General features: G+C 48.2%; 1 protein-coding gene across 1 annotated transcript in view; it reads left to right on the forward strand.

Moving 5' to 3' along the window:
* LAMB3 (laminin subunit beta 3) overlaps positions 1 to 21,926 on the forward strand; it is a 2,309,994-nt gene that overhangs the window by 1,883,842 nt on the left and 404,226 nt on the right. Inside the window, exon 18 of the mRNA XM_068269757.1 lies at positions 10,320 to 10,464. Within this exon, the coding sequence (XP_068125858.1) occupies positions 10,320 to 10,464 (145 nt within the window). The remainder of the gene's footprint in view (positions 1 to 10,319; positions 10,465 to 21,926) is intronic.

A 21,926-nucleotide genomic window follows, 5' to 3' on the forward strand; every position in this document is an offset into this window, starting at 1 on the left:
AGCAACGAGGTATCAGATATATCGGGGTACAAAATCAGGAGGCAGAAACAGAGTCAAGGAACGAGCCAGGGTTCGGCAACAGAGTATCAGAAATATCGAGGTACAAGATCAGAGTTCAGGAGGATAGTCAAAGCAGGCAAAAGTCATAACATATAATCACAATCAAACTAGTACTTTAGCTATCAACAGAATCTAGCTAAGTGTAGGATTACAGCTCCAGCTGGTCCCGGCACACTTAAGGATCTGACTACAGGTCTGAGTGCTCCCACATGTGTGATCGCACGCCAGACAAAGAGCAAGTGAACAACCAGCAGTATATATACTCTAGGACCTTTCCAGGACCTCCCTAATTGCTGGTCCAATGAGAGCAGTGGAATTTGTCAGCTGACCCAGCTGGTCAGCCGACACCCTTCTAACTGCCATTTAAACTCTGCCTCTGTGCTCGCGCGCGTGTAAGTCTGAATCCTGGTGGACTATCAGTCCCAGCCACACCAGTACTGTCATGCAATGTATCTAGTGCGGGGGCCGCCTCTGATGCGGATTCCGCCGTTACCAATGCGGATTCCGCCGCACTGCCCATGCGGCATGCGGCGTTTTTTCCGCGTTGTGACGCCATGCTGGACGCGGAAACAGCCGCCTCACCTCGAGAGACGGCGGCTTTTCCGCGTTTCCTCACAGTACCCCCCTCCCGAGGAGTGGACTCCGGACAACTCCTACCAGGTTTCTCGGGATGTAAGGCGTGAAATTCCCTCCTTAATTCGTCCGCATGCATGCGACTCCCCGGTACCCATTGTCTCTCCTCAATGCCGTACCCTTTCCAATGTACGAGATATTGTACCGAGTTTTGTACAACGCGTGAATCTAAAATCTTTTCTACCTCGTACTCAGGTTGGTCATCCACCAACACAGGAGGAGGAGGAGTGGGACCCACATGGACTGCTGGCTTAAGCAGGGATACGTGGAAGGACCTTACCCCACGCATGCTAGCGGGAAGATCAACAGCGTAAGTGACGTTGTTGATCCTTCTGGCTATCGGGAAAGGCCCGACAAACCTGGGACCCAACTTGTCTGAGGGCTGTTTCAGGGCCAAGTGACGTGTGGATACCCAAACCAAGTCTCCTGGTTGGAATCTCCACTCCAAAGACCGTTTCTTGTCAGCTTGACCCTTCTGACTCAGAAACGCCTTTTCCAAACTGTCTCTCACCGTCCGCCAAATGTCTTTAAAAGACCTTTGCCAAGCCTCCAGAGCTGGAAACGGAGTGGAGGCCACTGGTAACGGTGAAAATTTGGGCAATCTTCCAGACACAACCTGGAACGGAGAAAATCCAGTGGAAGAACTTTTCAAATTGTTTTGTGCAAATTCTGCAAAGGACAGAAATTTGACCCAGTCATTCTGCGCCTCTGCAACGTAGCATCTCAAAAACTGCTCTAACGACTGGTTGACCCTCTCCGTCTGACCGTTGGTCTGTGGGTGGTAGCCCGATGAAAACGACAGCTTCATGCCCATTTGATGACAGAATGCCCTCCAGAATTTAGATACGAATTGGACTCCCCGATCGGACACTATGTTTTCCGGAATGCCGTGTAACCGGAACACGTGTTTGATAAACAAGTCGGCCAATTCCTGGGCCGAGGGGAGTCCTTTCAAGGGCACAAAATGGGCCATCTTGCTGAAGCGGTCGACTACCACCCAAATGACCGACATGCCCTCTGATCTGGGAAGCTCACCCACAAAATCCATGGACAAGTGGGTCCATGGTTCATTCGGGGTGGGTAAAGGCTGCAACCTCCCTACAGGTGCCAGCCGGGAGGGTTTGCTTTTAGCACATACCGCACAATCCTTAACAAATTATTTGCAGTCGGCTGCCAGAGACGGCAACCAAGCGCACCTGGCCACAAGATCCTGCGTTCTAGATGCCCCAGGATGTCCCGCATTCTTGTGTGAATGGAATATCTGTAGCACCCGGAGACGGAATGGCAGAGGCACAAATAAAACCCCCTCAGGCTTCCCCTCAGGGACATCCTGCTGAAAAGGACTCAAGGTCTCTGTCCAGTCTTCCCAAGTCTCTGTTACGGCCAGCACCAAATTTTGTGGGACAATGGTCTCTGGGGCAGAAGGCTGTGCTGTCTCCAACTCAAAGCATCTGGACAGGGCATCTGCCTTAATGTTCTTGCTACCCGGGGTATACGTAATTATGAACCTGAACCTCGAAAAAAACAAAGACCATCGAGCCTGACGGGGACTTAATCTCTTAGCCCCCTCGATGTATTCTAGATTCTTGTGATCCGTGTATACAGTAATTGTATGTTCTGCTCCTTCCAGCCAGTGACGCCACTCCTCAAAGGCAAGTTTAATGGCTAAGAGCTCTCTGTTGCCTATATCGTAGTTTCTCTCTGCCGGAGAGAACCTACGAGAGAAATACGCACAAGGGTGTAGCCTTCCCTGCAAGCCTGACCGCTGAGACAGCACAGCCCCTACCCCAACCTCCGAGGCGTCTACCTCAACAATAAAAGGATAAGAGGTGTCTACATGTCTCAGGATGGGTGCGGAACAAAACAAATCTTTTAAAGTGGAGAAAGCACTTAATGCATCAGGAGACCAGTGGGTGGTATCTGCCCCTTTTTTCGTAAGACAGGTGAGGGGTGCGATAACCGTGGAATACCCCTTTATGAACCTTCTATAATAATTCGCAAAGCCTAAAAACCGCTGTAAAGACTTCAACCCAACCGGCTGAGGCCATTCCAAAACAGCGGAGACTTTGGCGGGGTCCATAGACAGGCCCGTGGTGGAAATTATGTACCCCAGAAAGGCGACAGATGTGACTTCAAAAATACACTTCTCAATCTTAGCATAAAGTGAGTTTTGTCTTAATTTGTTGAGTACAAATTTCACATGTATTCTGTGCTCAGAGAGGTTGTTGGAGAAAACAAGTATATCGTCTAGATAGACCAGCACAAATCTCCCCAACACCTCTCTGAAGACCTCGTTGATGAGTTCCTGGAAAACGGCCGGGGCATTACATAACCCAAAGGGCATCACCAGATACTCGTAATGCCCGTCTGGCGTGTTAAAGGCCGTTTTCCACTCATCGCCCTTTCTAATGCGCACCAGGTTGTACGCGCCCCGTAAATCCAGCTTTGAGAAGATCTTAGCATCGGTGACCTGCGTAAATAAATCGTCTATCAGGGGTAACGGATAGCGATTCTTTACCGTGATCTTATTTAGTCCCCGGTAATCAATACAGGGCCGCAGGCCCCCGTCTTTCTTTTTAACGAAAAAGAAACCTGCTCCAGCAGGCGATCGGGACGGCCGGATGAAGCCTTTGGCTAAATTGTCACGGATATATTCCTTCATAGCCAATTTCTCTGGCCCAGATAAATTGTACAAATGACCCCGAGGGGGCATACAACCTGAACGTATATCAATGGGGCAATCGAAAGAGCGATGTGGGGGTAACTTGTCTGCAGCCTTGGGACAGAATACATCAGAATATTCCACATATTGCTCAGGTACCCCCTGAACATGAACCCTGGTTTGGCCCAATGTCACCTTCCCTAAACATCGCTGAAAGCAGTGTGCTGACCAAGAAATTAGTTGGCCGGTGGCCCAATCAATGTGTGGAGAATGAAGGTGCAACCATGGCATGCCGAGTATAATGGTGGAGGTTGTCATATGCAACACAAAGAACTGTAACTTTTCCCAGTGCAGTACCCCTATGGTGACCCCCACCTCTGGTGTCTGAGACAGTGGGTGATTCCCTTGCAGAGGAGAGTCATCCACTGCCATAACCTGGATGGGTGGTTGTACTGGTGTGAGCGGAATACACAATCTCTTAGCAAACTCCGAATCCATAAAATTTGCCGCGGAGCCTGAATCGATAAAGGCTTCCGTGACCTCAGTCTTATCTTCCCATGTAACGGTACAGGGAAGAAGCAATCGTTTTTCTTCTAGGGGTAAAAGTCGGACGCCCAGGGTGTTACCACCCACCACTCCTAAGCGGCAGCGTTTTCCCGGCTTATTGGGGCAGTTCTGTACTATATGCCCCCCTTCACCGCAGTACAAACACAGCTGTTCGGTCATTCTCCGTCTTCGCTCTACCTGGGTTAATTTTGACCGAGCAATCTGCATCGGCTCGGAAGGAGGCACGACAGGAGAAGGTGAAATAGTAGTAGGTGGAGTCACTGGGACCGTGGTGTAAGATACCCCTCTGAGACGGGAACTACCCCTGGTCTGTTTTTGGTAGCGCAGCCTGCGGTCGATTCGGATGGCCGCTGAGATGGCCTCATCGACTGTTCTGGGCTCGGGCTGGCTTAACATCAAATCAGAGACCTCATCGGACAGCCCTGACAAGAAATGATCTAATAGGGCATAGGTGTCCCACCTGGCCGTAACTGACCACCTCCTAAACTCGGCCGCGTAATCTTCGACCGGACCTTCGCCTTGACGCAAAAGCTTGAGCTTCCGCTCAGAAGTCAAGGCAAGGTCCGGATCGTCGTAAATTACCGCCATAGCTTTAAAAAATTCCTCTACAGAGGTAAGAGCTTTGTCTCCGGCAGGCAGGCTATACGCCCAAGACTGGACAACAAAGTTTTAATAAACGTGACCCTCTGGGTCTCAGTACCCGAAGATTGGGGTCTCAACTCAAAATAGGACAACACCCTACTCCTAAAATTCCGGAAGTCAGATCTGTGGCCGGAAAAGCTTTCAGGTACAGGCATACGTATGTCAGAGCTAGGAGAGGATCGCACATGATCCACTGATGTCTGGAGGGTTTGTACAGACCCTGATAGGGCATCAATAAGAGTTATGTGAGTGCCCAGTACTTGATTGATGTTGTCCACCGAAGCGGCAAGTACACCCAGACAATCAGTGTTTGCGTCCATTTTGTATTTTGGTCTGGCGTTCTGTAACGATCGGTGGGCGCAGAGTGTATCTGATTACCGGTGATCTGCAGTATCACCGGAAATACAGATATATACCAGATTATAAGTGATATGCAGTCTCACCGATAATCCGATATACAAACTAACCTCTGTTCACCTGAGTAGAGTGTAGTGTTTGGTGTAACAGTAACACTTAGAGGACAAGGCCTCAATGCAGCAAGGAGTACTGCACAGATTCCTTCCGCAGACCTGAGCTCTCCAAGACGGGAGGAGTCAGACTGACAGTAGGAAGGTATATCTGAAAGTGACCCTCAGGAGGAAGGATCGCTAACAGAGCGAGGAACCGCCTCTAACGGTAAGGTCGGTTCTCGAGGTCGGACAAGCCAGGTTGTACACACACGGACAGATAAAGTACAAGATCAGGAGGCAAAGGCGGAGTCAAAGTACAGGCAGGGTTCAGCAACGAGGTATCAGATATATCGGGGTACAAAATCAGGAGGCAGAAACAGAGTCAAGGAACGAGCCGGGGTTCGGCAACAGAGTATCAGAAATATCGAGGTACAAGATCAGAGTTCAGGAGGATAGTCAAAGCAGGCAAAAGTCATAACATATAATCACAATCAAACTAGTACTTTAGCTATCAACAGAATCTAGCTAAGTGTAGGATTACAGCTCCAGCTGGTCCCGGCACACTTAAGGATCTGACTACAGGTCTGAGTGCTCCCACATGTGTGATCGCACGCCAGACAAAGAGCAAGTGAACAACCAGCAGTATATATACTCTAGGACCTTTCCAGGACCTCCCTAATTGCTGGTCCAATGAGAGCAGTGGAATTTGTCAGCTGACCCAGCTGGTCAGCCGACACCCTTCTAACTGCTATTTAAACTCTGCCTCTGTGCTCGCGCGCGTGTAAGTCTGAATCCTGGTGCACTATCAGTCCCAGCCACACCAGTACTGTCATGCAATGTATCTAGTGCGGGGGCCGCCTCTGATGCGGATTCCGCCGTTACCAATGCGGATTCCGCCGCACTGCCCATGCGGCATGCGGCGTTTTTTCCGCGTTGTGACGCCATGCTGGACGCGGAAACAGCCGCCTCACCTCGAGAGACGGCGGCTTTTCCGCGTTTCCTCACAAATAGCTCTTTATTCCATATTAAAGGTTAAAATAGAACAGCATCCATCCGTGGATGTTGTGCTCATACAGCTTGAAAAAGGGTGGATGACCCGAAACAGCGGAGCTGTCGCTGTCCTGCTATACATCATGCTGTTCTATTTTAACCTTTAATATGGAATAAAGAGCTATTTTACTAAGACGGTGCCGACTCCTTTGGAAACTGGACTTTACCAGTCACCTGAAAGTGCACAGGTGATTTGAGTCTTGGCACGTCACTACTTTGATATTTTTGTTTTTTTCCCCCATTGGTGCATACCACATACGGATTTGCCCTTAAATTCTGGCAACACCAAATTTGCAGGATATGTTAACAAGATACTGGGAAACAATATTTTAAAAAAATTGAATTTTTTTTTTATTTAAATTTTTGGGTTATGATGTGGGTGTGTGAGTGTGGGAAATTTTTTGATAAAAATGACGTGGGGTCCCCCCTCCTGAGCCTCTGTAACCCCTTGTCTCCCATGCAGGCTGGGATAGCCAGAATACGGAGCCCCGGCCGACTGGGGCTTCGCACCCTGAGCTATACCAGCCCGCATGGTCCATGGTATGGGGGGCTCCGGGGGGGGGGGGCGGCTAAGCCTTCCCCTCCTCCCCGGAGCCCTTGTCCAATCCATGGACAAGGGGCTCTTCCCCACCTCCGGTGCCCCAGGAGGAGGTGGGGGCGACGACTCCCTGGGGGGGGTTCATGGTGGCATCTGGGAGTCCCCTTTAAGAAGGGGACCCCCAGATGCCCACCCCCCTCCCAGGAGAAATGAGTATAGGGGTACAAAGTACCCCTTACCCATTTCCACAAAGGGTTAAATGAAATAAAAACGCAACCACGAGAAAAGTCCCTTAATGCTCTAATTTAACCACAAATACTTACCTGTACCTTTAAGAAAAAAATCCCACGTCAATTAGGTCCCACGACAGTATCCTCCATCTTGCGACCTTCTGATACATCTTGATTGAAGATCTCCGCCGCCCCGACGCCCAGGGACGGATCTAGATCAAGTTGCACCTGGGGCAAGGTCAGGTTTTGGCGCCTAAAGGTCAGGTTTTGGCGCCTAAACTGCCATTCCCCATCCAGTTTTGGCGCCTAAAGGTCAGGTTTTGGCGCCTAAACTGCCATTCCCCATCCACATTTTGCCGCCTTTTTAAGAATTCAACAAACTGCGCCTGGGGCAAGAGACCCGTCTGCCCCCCCCCCCCCCAGATCCGTCCCTGCCGATGCCACACACGCCACCAATGCCGAACTGCTCTCAGCTATACTTAGTATAGCTAAGAGCAAAAAGCATTTTTAAATTTTAGCTCCAATGGTCCCCATTGGTTCCTTAACAGACCAATGGGGATCAGGAGCCACAGTTTAAAGATGCTAAGATGCTTAAAGATACTAAATATAGCTGAGAGTGCGTCTATACAGACGCATTACCGCTAACTCCCGCTGCCCTCCCTGCCTCTCTCACACCTGTCACCCTCACCCATGCTGGCACCCATGGGTGCATTGGGTGCCAGCATGGGTGAGGGTGACAGGTGGGGGGAGGCAGGGAGCGCAGCGGGAGTTAGCGGTAATGCGTCTGTATAGACGCACTCTCAGCTATACTTAGTATAGCTGAGAGCAGTGCGTCGGGGGCGTCGGGGGCGGCGTGTGTGGCGTCGTGGTGGCGGAGATCTTCAATCAAGATGTATCAGAAGGTCGCAAGAGGGAGGATACTGTCGTGGGACCTAATTGGCGTGGGATTTTTTTCTTAAAGGTACAGGTAAGTATCTGTGGTTAATTTAGAACATTAAAGGACTTTTCTCGTGGTTGCGTTTTTATTTCATTTAACCCTTTGTGGAAATGGGTAAGGGGTAATTTGTACCCCTATACTCGTTCCTCCTGGGAGGGGGGTGGGCATCTGGGGGTCCCCTTCTTAAAGGGGACTCCCAGATGCCACCATGAACCCCCCCAGGGAATCGTCACCCCCCGCCTCCACCTGGGGCAAGGGAGGCGGAGAAGAGCCCCTTGTTCATGGATTGGACAAGGGGCTACGGGGGGGAAGGGGGAGGCTTGGCCACCTCTTCCCCCCAGAGCCGCCCCATACCATGGACCATGCGGGCTGGCATAGCTCAGGGTGCGAAGCCCCAGTCGGCCGGGGCTCCGCATTATGGCTATCCCAGCCTGCATGGGGGACAAGGGTCCCTCCCCCCCGGAGCCCTTGTCCAATCCATGGACAAGGGGCTCTTCCCCACCTCCGGTTCCCCAGGAGGAGGTGGGGGCGACGACTCCCTGGGGGGGGGTTCATGGTGGCATCTGGGAGTCCCCTTTAAGAAGAGGACCGCAGATGCCCACCCCCCTCCCAGGAGAAATGAGTATAGGGGTACAAAGTACCCCTTACCCATTTCCACAAAGGGTGAAATGAAATAAAAACACAACCACGAGAAAAGTATTTTAATAATCTTAATTAACCACAAATACTTACCTGTACCTTTAAAAAAATGTTCCCACGCCAATATATCCTCGGAAATGATCCAACGAATAACAATATCCTCTTATCTTGCGATCTTCAATTATCTTGATTGAAGATCTCCCACGCCAATTAGAATACTATACCTTACAATGCGTCCTGCGTAGGGACACATAGCATCGGCTCCCGCTGTCCTCCCCGCCTCCTCACCTGTCACCTTCACCTAGCCTGGCACCTGGTGCACCCATGGGTGCACCGGGTGTCACCCTAGGTGAGAGTGACAGGTGCAGGCAGGTGGGGAGAGACAGCGGGAGCTGGTGCCATGCGTCCGCACAGGATGCATCCTACGGTATAGTAACCGGCTCATCAATGTATTGAATCGAATGAATAGGCTCTCAATCGATTCAATACAAAAAGAACCGGCTATAAGATCTTTTCGAAAAAAATTTTTTACTTCTTGTTCCCACTGTTCTTCTTAACATTTCCCTACACATTTGGTATTTCTGGCATTTAAAGGGGCTTTGCTATTAACCGCTAAAGTCGGCGGGCATTTAATTTTCCCACGGTAAAAAGGAGAATATTCAAAATCGATTTTCTCAAAAACTATAAGGTCTTTTAAAAAAAAAAAAAATTCTCTTGTTCACAAGTTTTTTCTTAACATTCCCTGCAAATTTGGTGTTTTTAACGCTTAAAGGAATATATACGCTATAGCAGCATAGAGGGTGATATAGCGGCTGGGAACGCGGAGAATCAGCCGCGTTCCCAGCCTCTCGGCGGCTGTTGCCAAACCCCGAAGCAGCCGCCGCCGGGGACAGGACGATCGGAGCGGGGCTGCGAGGGCACCATCCAGCTTCAGGGGGCTGAGGGATGCCCCGGGTGAGTAAATATCATTTTTTTTTGCCTTAAAGAGGAACTGTAACGCCAAAACGGCCCCTGGGGGGTACTCACCTCGGGTGGGGGAAGCCTCAGGATCCTAATGAGGCTTCCCACGCCGTCCTGCGTCCCTCGGGGGTCTCGCTGTAGCCCTCCGTGCAGTCCGGGCAGCGGTGACGTCATTATTTACCTTCCTGGCTCCTGCGCAGGCGCTCTGATGCCTCTCGGCGCCGAAGTAGGCGGAAATACCCGATCGCCGTCGGGTCTGCTCTACTGCGCAGGCGCAAGTTTCCGGCGCCTGCGCAGTAGAGCGGACCCGACGGAGATCGGGTATTTCCGTCTATTTCCGTGCAAAAAGTCGCCACAGCGCCCCCGCTGGAGCCAGCAAAGGTAAATATTGAAATGACAGTCGGCACAGTCGCCGGCTGTTCGGAGGGCTGCGGCGAGACCCCCGTGGGACAGAGGACGGCGTGGGAAGCCTCATTAGGATCCGGAGGCTTCCCCCACCCGAGGTGAGTACCCCCCAGGGGAGGTTTTTGTTGTTACAGAGTCTCTTTAAGTATTCCTTTAAGGGGGCTTTGCTATTAAACATTAAAGTCGGCGGGCAGATATTTTCCAAACGGCAGCAAAGCAGGGGTTAAAACGATAAATATTGTTCAGGCAGGACAAAAAAAAAAAAAGTTTTAAAACGATAAATTTCGTTCAAAAGGTCTGCACTTTTTTAACCTTTAAAACGATAAATATCGTTTTAAACATATATCGGGCAGAAGGGGGCGCCATTATTTATCTGGCGCCATTTTTCACTGGACCCACTGTATGATATTAGAAAAAAAAATGTTTGCTATAAAAATGTTCTGAGGCCAGTCATGATGTGATTGTACAGCTTTAGTCCCTTTAATGATCAGTTTGAGATGTAAAGGTAGTTGGTCAAAAGAAAAAATACAGTATTTGTTTATTGCAGATCCAGGAAGCAGAAAAAACTGCAAATCAGATCAAGGATAATGCCCAGCACTTAACAAGCCAAATAAGCCAGACTAGGAAAGACATGGAACGAAGTATTGAAATCACAAGGCAGTTCATACAGCAAGTGAAAGATTTCCTGACTGGTAAGAGAAAATGCTCAGGCTAAAATGATTGATTCTCATTCTGATAGATAGCATTATTATTACTTCACCTAGCAGAATCTTTTAAAGGATAGCTTAGCCCTTAATTAATTCTGTAATTGATGCCATGCGTTTGTGTGGGGAGGCGCACATATGCTTAACGCACCTACCGTGCCCCGGTGTCTGTCTCCATTCATCTAAAAATGCTCCCAGTCCAAACTAGTTGTTGTGGGGTTTGCACAGTCACAGTATGTCCACAGGAGTACACGTACACTCCCGTCGGAAGACGTAGCTGGCATTAATGCCCTCTGACCTGGACATACCCGCTTGGATGCTTGTGACCATGCACACCAGGTACATTTTCCAGCTGAAGTGCGCATATTCCCGCTGACTTCTGCTTTGGACCAGGAGCATTTTTAGATGAACAGAAACAGACGCCGAGCCACGGAAGGTGCAGTAACCCTTTGCGCACCTCCCTGCACACACACACATGGTGTCAATTATAAAATTAATTAAGGACTAAGATATACATTGTATCAATTACAGAATCAGAATCAAAACTGTATTCACTGAGTACAATCCTTATCGTACCCGGAATTGATTGGCAGTGGCAAAAAAACAGGTTAACATTGGCAAACAGAGCCAGGACAGAAAAACAGCAGCAAAAGAAGTATGCAGTAATATATGCAGATAGTTTTATACAACAATTGTAAATGACAACATTGGGCTTGATTCATTCAGCTGCGCTGCTAAAGTGAGAGTGCGCTCGTTAAAATGAAGTAGCAGCTGCTATGCACGCCTTAGATAGCGGCACTCGTTGCTATGTAAAAAGCGTGCCTTCCTTAGTTACATGCGTTGTTAAATAGCAACGCACGTAACTTTAAATGAAGGTGGTCCTGTGAAGTATTGCAACCGCGATACTTCACTAGCGGCCGCTACTATGGTAACTACGTTAATTAACATAGTAGTGGTGGCTAGTGAAGTAACACGGTTGCGATACTTCACAGAACTACCCACATATAAAGTTAAGCACGCGACTATGTAAGCAATGTGCATAGCTATGGAAGGAACGCTCCTTACATAGTAATGAACGCTGCTATGTAAGGCATGCATAACCACTACTTCATTTTAACGAGCGCTCCCTCACATTAGGCTGCCCTGCTTAAGCAGCGCAGCTTAATGAATCAAGGCAATTGAGGACTATAACTGGGCAGGCAATAAATCACTACAGAATTGTTAAGAATGAGCCGGAAAAAGTGTGTGCATGCTGCACTCAGGCAGTGTTTGGTGGGTGAACACATGGGAAAAAAGGAGGAGGGGTTTGTCCCTTTGTTAAAGAGAATCTGTATTGTTAAAATTGCACAAAAGTAAACATACCAGTGCGTTAGGGGACATCTCCTATTACCCTCTGTCACAATTTCGCCGCTCCCCGCGACATTAAAAGTAGTCAAAAACAGTTTTAAAAGGTTTGTTAATAAACAAACAAAATGGCCACCAAAACAGGAAGTAGGTTGATGTACAGTATGTCCACACATAGAAAATACATCTATACACAAGCAGGCTGTATACAGCCTTCCTTTTGAATCTCAAGATTTGTGTGTTTACCTTCTGTCCCCTGCAGCTCTCATGCACTGAAGAGTAACAGGCTTCCTGCAGACAGCTCTGCCTGTGCCTGTGTTTGTAATTCCTCAGTATGTGTCAAGATGAAAGGAGGAACTGACAGGCACTCGGTATCTGCTGTGTGTGACAGTCAAATAGACAACATCCAAGGAACTATGTGCTCAAGACTCGTAGGACAAAGTCAATGTAAAAATAAAAGAGAGTGAAAAGAGTCTGGCACTATAGTTTAATGGCAGCGTATGGAGCAGTGCAAAATCATATCCATTGAAGCAAAAACAACACATTGCTGATTGCTAACATGTGGGAAAAATGACAGAAGCAGATTGCTAGTGCTCAAAAGGCTGTACCTGGATGGTGGGAGGTGGCAGGTGTGGGCGCCGGTATGGTGCACGGCCTCAGTATGTGTCAGCCAGCTCCTTTCACAGCCTAACAGAGGAGGATTACTATCCAACTCTCTTTCACTGATAAGCAGAGACGCTGCTGGCTTATGTAAATAACACACACACTGGAGTGTGCAGAGAGGGGCCTGGAGGGGTGTGCATAACAGATCAGCACGAAGAGTTGGCAGCCTTCCAGACACAGGACGACAAGTCCGACAGAGGAAAGATACATTGATTTATTACAGAGACAGTGATAGTAGAAAGTGCTGCAGTAAGCCAGAGTACATTAGAATAGGTTTAGGAACTTGTAGGATGGTAGAACAAAGCATGACATTTTGTTACAGAGTCTCTTTAAGAACTCTTTTACAGCTGTCATGAATAATGAGATGGATGAAGATTGTGAAGATGTGGAGTCCATTTGGGTAAATATTCATGGTGGAAATAACTGTTGCCAATTGCTTATTGGGGTATGCTACAGGCCACCACATATTCATCAGGGTTTCTCATCCGGATTCTGGATATCCGAGTAACCCAGATATCCGAACTTTTTTCAGCTGTCCAACCGGATTCGGATTCCGGATACCTGGGCCCAAATCCGAATAGCTATCTGCGGATATTTGGCCACATACGGATATCCGCAGATATTGTGGGTATCCGGATCTGAAATACTGTAACTAAGGAAGTGACGTCCTGGAGCCAATCAGAGGGCTCCCAGCAGAAGCCCTAGCAACCAATCACAGAGGGGAACCCTGGCCAGACCCACCTGACCTCATTGAGCCAATCAGAGGCCTCCCAGCCTAAGCCCTGGCACCCAATCACAGAAAGGAACACTGGCCAGCCCCCCTGTACAATGGGGAGGGCTGCCATGATGAGACATATCGTCTTAGCTTGCTGAATGGTCACTGAGAGACATACTCCAGTGCTGGTGGCCTACAAAGGGCTGTACACAGTGATAAACCTAAGCTGTTCAGTGATTAACCCCTTCACTACTATCACTACAGTATTGTTAAATCGTTAATTAGCTTCATTGATGTCATAAACTAGTGTGACAGTTAGAGTGTGTACTCCAGTGCTGCTAGCCTAGGGCTGTACACAGTGATAAGCTGTTTAGTGATTAACCCCTATGTGTCTGCGTGTGCTGTGCACAGACCAGACCAACTGCTGCCTGCTGGCCAGCTATTAGCATTAGGTATAGGGTAGTTTAGGGATTATGGGATAGGATTACTGTGTTATTGTGTAGTTAGTAGTGTAGTACAGCAGTCAGTGCTAGTAGTTGTTAGCGTAGTAGTACCACTGTGTTAGCTTTCTACAGAACTGCTGTGCTGTGAGCAGTGCCAGTGTGTCAGTTAGTGTGCACTAGTGTCTTCTCCTCTGCTGTCTGACTGTCACTCTGCACTTTGCACGTGGCTCTTGCCAAGTGTCATGTGGCACGTGGCACATGCCACTTGGCACGTGGCACATGCCACTTGGCACGTGGCACTTGGCACGTGTCACGTGGCACTTGGCATGTGGCACTTGGCAAGTGCCACGTGACACATGGCAAGTGCCACATGACACTTAGCAAGTGCCACGTGACACATGGCAAGTGCCACGTGACACTAAACAATTATAAGGAGTGCAATAAACATTGTAAAAAAGAAATTAGGATGGCAAAGATTGAAGCTGAAAATCAAATCGCTAGCGATATCAAATCTAACCTAAAGAAGTTTTACAAGTACATCAACTCTAAAAAAAAGAAAGGCCGACTGTATTGGACTCCTAAAGGATGAGGGTGGGAACTCAATGGTGGATGACCACGGTAAGACAGACTTATTAAATGCTTTCTTTGCTTCTGTCTTAACAAGGGAAAGATCACTGTTGCTAATTACAGATGCAGAAGAGTCTCAATCTTCCAATTGTAATATTAAATACTTAAAGGGACACTTAAGTCTCTGTAAAAAAATGAATTTTACTCACCTGGGGCTTCCAGCAGCCCCCTGCAGCTGTCCGGTGCCCACGTAGACCATCAGATGCTCCTGGCCCTGCCGGCAGTTACTTCTGGTTTTGGCATCAGGAGCTGACAGGCTGGGAACGCAAGTGATTCTTTGCGTTCCTGGCCACAATAGCACCCTCTATGCTGCTATAGGATATATCGTATAGTAGCATAGAGGGCACTATTGTGGCCGGGAACGCGAAGAATCACTCGTGTTCCTGGCCTGTCGGCTCCTGTTGCCGAAACTGGCAGGGCCAGGAGCATCTGATGAGTCTACGTGGGCACCGGACAGCTGCAGGGGCTGCTGGAAGCCCCAGGTGAGTAAAACTCATTTTTTTTACAGAGACTTAAGTGTCCCTTTAATGCAGGAAGAAGTGAAGGCAAGACTACATTTAAAAAAGACAATGCACCTGGCCCGCATGGCATGCAACCTCGGGTCCTAAGGGAATTAAGTTCAGTTATTGATAAACCCCTTTATTTTATCTTTTGTGACTCTTTCAACTGGCAGAGTCCCAGTAGATTGGCGTACAGCCCACATTTTCCCATTATTTAAGAAAGGCAAAAAATCAGATCTAGGAAATTATAGACCTGTAAGCTTAACATCAGTTGCGTGCAACCTATTTGAGGGGTTACTGAGAGATACTATACAAGACTTTATAGTAGAGAACAATCTTATTTCTCAGCATCAACATGGGTTTACTAAAGACATGTCCTGTTTGACTAACATGCTCAGCTTTTATGAGGTAATAAATAGAGATGGCCCGAACAGTCTGCCCGGCAGGTAGTTCACGTGTATATCAGCTAGCCGCGCCCGCGGCGGGTAGCGAACACATGGCTGTTCGACCCTCCCCCTATACCTCATCATTGGGCTAAACTTTGACCCTCTACATCACAGTCAGCAGACACATGGCAGCCAATCAGGCTGCACTCCCTCCTGGACCCCCTGCCCCCCCTATAAAACGCCACAGCGTCAGCCATGTTCTCACTCTGTTGATGCTACTGTAGTGAGAGGAAGGGAGAGGTTGCTGGAGAGATAGGAAAAGCGTTAGTTAGGCTCTTGTTAGCTTGCTCCTTGCTTAAATTTGTTGCTGAAAACACCCCAAAACAGCTCTTTTGAGGGCTAGTGTTCTTCTGATGTGTTTTTTTTTTTTTTGGTGTGACGTCACTGACACAGCATAGATATAGCCCTGTCACAGCAGTGCCCTTGTGTCATGCTTGCCCATACTCGGTGCAGTTGGTAACTCCCAAATCTATGCCGTCGTCCAGGATTTGATGCAAGTGATGTTTATTTACAGTGAAAGGTACAATGTTCAAGCAGGGTTTCCAAACAGGGATGCTCGGATAGTACTTTTTAAAATCTGTATTGATCCGGATTGGGATACCCAGATATCCGGATCTGGTTCGGATATCCAGATCTGACCTTATAGATATCCGCGTGAACGCGAATATCCGGCTGCATTATCCGCCGATATCCGACCTATTTGGATATCCGGATAGAAAAAACAGAAGTGCCCTTTAAATAGCTTTAAAAAGGGTTTTTAGGGTAATTGATGCATGTAGCATCATGTTTTTTTAAAGAAGAACACTAATTTATTATTAGGTGGACATAAAACAAAAAAAAACAAAAAAACAAACAAACAAAAAAGCTGTAACATCAGGAGTCAGGAGGACTAGGTTCCAGACAGCGGTCGACGGTCGTGCAGCTCACATTGTGTCCAAAGTCCAACTGCACAAGTGGGACATCAAAGTTTTCAGCTCAGACACCTCCAAAAAATTAAAGCTATTGTAGTGGCGTGATAGCTGGTGGCAGACTATTGTATTTGTAGTGGCATAATAGCTGGTGGCAGCAGAAGAAATAGTTTAGTGTGGACCCTGGTGTTGGTGGGTACCACAGACAAGAGCAGTAGCAGCAGGATGAGTAGGTCGATGCAGCTATTGGAGTGGTGTAATAGCTGGTGGCAGCAGAAGAAATAGTTTAGTGTGGACCCTGGTGTTGGTGGGTACCACAGACAGGAGCAGCAGGATGAATAGGTCGATGCAGCTATTGGAGTGGCGTAATAGCTGGTGGCAGCAGACGTATAGTTTAGTGTGGACCCTGGTGTTGGTGGATACCACAGACAGGAGCAGCAGGAGCAGGATGAGTAGGTCGATGCAGCTATTGGAGTGGCGTAATAGCTGGTGGCAGCAGACGATATAGTTTAGTGTGGACCCTGGTGTTGGTGGGTACCACAGACAGGAGCAGCAGCAGCAGGAGTAGGTCGATGCAGCTATTGGAGTGGTGTAATAGCTGGTGGCAGCAGAAGAAATAGTTTAGTGTGGACCCTGGTGTTGGTGGGTACCACAGACAGGAGCAGCAGCAGCAGGATGAATAGGTCGATGCAGCTATTGGAGTGGCGTAATAGCTGGTGGCAGCAGACGTATAGTTTAGTGTGGACCCTGGTGTTGGTGGATACCACAGACAGGAGCAGCAGGAGCAGGATGAGTAGGTCGATGCAGCTATTGGAGTGGTGTAATAGCTGGTGGCAGCAGACGATATAGTTTAGTGTGGACCCTGGTGTTGGTGGGTACCACAGACAGGAGCAGCAGCAGCAGGATGAGTATTTTTATGCAGTTATTGGAGTGGCGTAATAGCTGGTGGCAGCAAACAATATAGTTTAGTGTGGACCCTGGTGTTGGTGGGTACCACAGACAGGAGCAGCAGCAGCAGGATGAGTAGGTCGATGCAGCAATTGGAGTGGCGTAATAGCTGGTGGCAGCAAACAATATAGTTTAGTGTGGACCCTGGTGTTGGTGGGTACCAGAGACAGGAGCAGCAGCAGCAGGAGTAGGTCGATGCACCCTGGCGGTGGGAGCAGCACAGGCAGCAGGAGACAGGAGGAGGAGAAGAATTGTAAGGTCTGGCAGGCAGCATAGATAGTTCATGATGGCACCTAGTTTGTTGGTACCACGGCACAGTTAAAAAATTAGGAGACTTTCCAGGAAGCGGTCGTACTGCCGCAATTGGGGCCTCCCCACAACTCGGAAAGCACAGACACCTCCAAAAAAATTACACAGCAATTGTGTTTACCATGGCACTTAGTGTGTTGGTACCATGGCTGTCAAATTTTTCTTAACCAGGCTTATGCGGAGCCTGGAGGTTGTGTTGGTAAAGGGTGGTAAGGCAGGCATAGTGTGATTTCCAGCCGCTTCATTTCCCCCTCTTGCCAACAACAGGGGCCAGGAATTCACCGACCAGGGTTGCTCACCAGGACTCTCGAATGTGAATTTACCCGAAAATTCGGGTGGATTTTCAGGGTTGCCGAAGTCGAAGCCGAACCCGAATGTTCAAAATCATGGCGAATCCGAATTCGAAGGTTCCCGAATAAGCGCACCGGAATTCGGCCGGGTGACGCGGTGGGTTGGGGGTTCGGATTCAGAGATGACGTCATTGGGCCAATCAGAAGTCCTCCAGCTGAGGACCTGGCAACCCTAGCAACCAATCAGAGGAGGGGAGCCTGGCCCTCCCCTCCTCTATATAAGGCGGTGGCCATCTTGCGGAGCCACGTACTTGTGTGACTGTGCTGGTACTGAGAGTATCTCCAGTGCTGTGCTGCGTCTGAGCAAGTGCATTCTTGTGCTAAACCCAGCGTTTTGCATCCTATTCACTTCCTGAACACTTCTATTGTACTCTTACATAGATAGATAGTGTAAGGATCTGCATGTACCGATCGGCACATGCAGATTCTTATCAAGACAATGCAAGAGCATGCAATCACATATATGAAATACTGAAGTCTGCACAGGTTGGATTTAGAAGTGAGAATGTGTTTATTTACAAAAATGCACATATACATACAATCTGGATGCATGCAATCGTACAATGTGACCCGATATCACCCTGACTAACTAACTAACTAACTAGTATATACAATGAATATGCAAAAGCACAGGTCACACAATATATATACACACACACAATAGCAGCACACAGGAATGCGGATCACAATATATATATATTCAATAATACAATATATACAGACACGTCTCAGCAGAATCGGCACACGGGAGAATAATCGTACAAGCCAGGATCAAGAACCAGAGAATTCAAAGTACAACAACAGAAGGCAGAGAATAGTCAGACTAGCAAGGATCAATACCAGGAGTTCAGAACACAGGGTTCAGGATACACAGGAGCGAGGCTAGAGTCACAACACTGCAGGAACCACAATGATCTAGCAATGTGCTGCTAGCAAGTCCATCTTTAAATAGGCAGCATATTGATCAGGTGATCTCTCCAAAAGTTCACATAGTTCCACCTGCTGGTGATCCGAGGAACTACACAGTTCTTAGCAACAAGGGAGACATCTGCTGGTTGACAGTGGAAGTTCATAGCAAAGTTCACTAGTAATAATAATAATCCAAACATTTATATAGCTCTTTTCTCCTGGCGGACTCAAAGCGCTCAAGAGCTGCAGCCACTGGGGCGCGCTCAAGAGGCCACCCTGCAGTGTTAAGGAGTCTTGCCTTGAACTCCTTACTGAATAGGTACTGACCCTAGCCAGGATTCAAACCCTGGTCCCCCATGTCAAAGGAAGAGCCCTTAACCAGTACACTATCCAGCCACTAGTGATGTCACCAGCAGGGATTCAAACAAGCAGCAGCATGACAGATAGTAATTTGATTGTTTGTAGTCAGCTAGTGTATAGTGTATACTGTGTGCAGGATAGGCCTGCTAGCCTAGGGCAGCCTTAGCCTACTACTAGCTTAGGTAGGTTAGGGATTCTAGTTAGTTGTGTACTAGTACTAGTTTAGTTAATTAGTACTGCTGTAGTCTGTTAGTTAATTATCTTCAGTACTGTGTTAGTTACTGACTGTGTACAGGCCAGCAAACATCCGTTGTGATCTGTAGCAGTCATCTACCCGACCCTATTGATTGATTGCATCCGACCGTGTGTGACCGACTTTAATTGTCACTGTCTGCCACACGACTTAGTTATTGTGCAGTACACTAGGGATTTATTAGTTACCTGCTTTCTACTACTACTACTACTACCCGTTCAGTAAATTGTTTCTACTGTTAGTCTGTGGTTTTATTAGCTTCTGTACTGTGTAATAAATAATAGTTACATCACAGGCCAGTGTCTGTTGTGACCTGTGACTGTCATCTGCCCGACCCTATTGATTGATTGCCTCAGACCGTGTGTGACCGACTTTAATTGTCACCCGCTGTCTGGCACACAACTTACTTATTGTGTAGTACACTAGGGATGTATTAGTTGCCTGCGTACTACTACTACTACCTGTTTGGTCATTTGTTTCTACTGTTAGTCTGTGATTTTATTAGCTTCTGTACTGTGTAATAAATAATAGTTACATCACAGGCCAGCGTCCGTTGTGACCTGTGAATGTCATCTGCCCGACCCTATTGATTGATTGCCTCCGACCGTGTGTGACCGACTTTAATTGTCACCCGCTGTCTGGCACACGACTTACTTATTGTGTAGTACACTAGGGATTTATTAGTTGCCTGCGTACTACTACCTGTTCAGTAAATTTTTTCTACTGTTAGCCTGTGATTTTATTAGCTTCTGTACTGTGTAATAAATAATAGTTACATCACAGGCCAGCGTCCGTTGTGACCTGTGACTGTCATCAATAGTTAGTTACTGACTGTGTACAGGCCAGCATCTGCTGTGATCTGTGACAGACAGTCATCTGCCCGACCCTATTGATTGATTGCCTCCAACGGTGTGAGACCGACTTTAATTGTCACCCACTGACTGGTGCATGACTTAATTATTGTGTAGTACGCTAGGGATTTCTTAGTTACCTGCGTACTACTACTACTACTACCCGTTCAGTTAATTTTTCTACTGTTAGTCTTTGATTTTATTCACTTCTGTACTGTGTAATAAATAATAGTTACATCACAGGCCAGCATCCGTTGTGACCTGTGACTGCCATCAATAATAGTTACTGACTGTGTACAGGCCAGCATCTGTTGTGATCTGTGACATAGTCATCTGCCTGACTCTATTGATTGAGTGCCTCCAACCGTGTGTGACCGACTTTAATTGTCACCCACTGTCTGGCGCACGACTTACTTATTGTGTAGTACGCTAGGGATTTATTAGTTACCTGCGTACTACTACTACCCGTTCAGTTAATTTTTCTACTGTTAGTCTGTGATTTTATTAGCTTCTGTACTGTGTAATAAATAATAGTTAGATCACAAGCCAGCGTCCGTTGTGACCTGTGACTGTCATCTGCCCGACCCTATTGATTGCGTCTGACCGTGTGTGACTGACTTTAATTGCTACTGTCCATCACACGAGTTAGTTAGTACTGTTGTTACGGTACAGGAACTGTTGACCGCCCCACTGCGATGTGGACCAGTGAGTGCAGAGTCTAAGTGACCACGGGTCTTCACACACGACCCCTTGAGGGGGAAGCAGGACCACAACCCCAGGAGGGGGAAGTGGAAACTTCGCTGCCTAGTGCCCACCAGGTTGCGCTCAGAATAATCCCACAGTGGTTTGGAGAACAGGGGACACTGCTTAGCCGAGAAGATAACGTAATCAGTAACAGGCCAGAGGTCGAGGCAGGTGGCAATCAGCGTTGGTCGGGGTCACAAGCCAGAGGTCGGGGCAGGCGGAGATCAGAGGATAATCAGGGTCACAAGCCGAGATCAGGACAGGCGGAGATCAAACCGTAAGTCGAGGTCACAAGCCGGGGTCACAACAGAGATCGAGACAGGATATCAGTAACAAGAGCGCTGGCACAATCGCCAAAACTGTCAGAACGAACAGCACTGCCATAGAGGGCAGTGCTGTTTATATACTGTGGCAGATTGAGTTTGGCGCCGAAATTAACACCTGCGCATGCGCAGTGCATAGCGCGCTATGCTCGCAATAGTTTGCCCAACCGTTAGCACGCGTGCACGTACCTCGTAGCGCCGTGCGCCACAAGTGAGCCTGGTGGACTACAAAGCCCGGCGCACCCGCGCGCGCGTAAAGACACGCGCACGGGAACGCCGGAGAAGACCACCGCGGTGAGTATAACAACTGTAGACTACACTACTGCTGTTAGTAGTAGTAATACTACTATTTAATACTACTATTTAAATAAAAACAAAAACTGTCAATTTTTGTTGTCACTCAACACCAGTCACCATCAACCCAGACTTTATTAAAGTTTACACCCTTTCCTGCCCTCTTCTACATTTTTTTTTACTGTATTTGTATATTGCACAATGACTGGCAGAGGTACAAGGCGAGGCACCACCAGGAGAGGCAGCGCCATTGCAGGAGCCACTGCCAGCAGAGTTGTGGAGGAGGGAGCAGAGGCGCAACAGCAGCGCATTGCGCCCTTTTTTGAGTTGGGTCATCGCCCCCGGCCCATTCTGGAGAGTCAGGTGCAGGCTGTGGTGGAAATGATGGCGGAGCAGCAAGCCACCGTTTCCAGCCAGGTCTCCAGCACCAGCGAGACCAGTGCCACCACCACCAGCACTACGG

The sequence above is a fragment of the Hyperolius riggenbachi genome, chromosome 2, assembly GCF_040937935.1.
Source record: "Hyperolius riggenbachi isolate aHypRig1 chromosome 2, aHypRig1.pri, whole genome shotgun sequence".
Taxonomy (NCBI): domain Eukaryota; kingdom Metazoa; phylum Chordata; class Amphibia; order Anura; family Hyperoliidae; genus Hyperolius; species Hyperolius riggenbachi.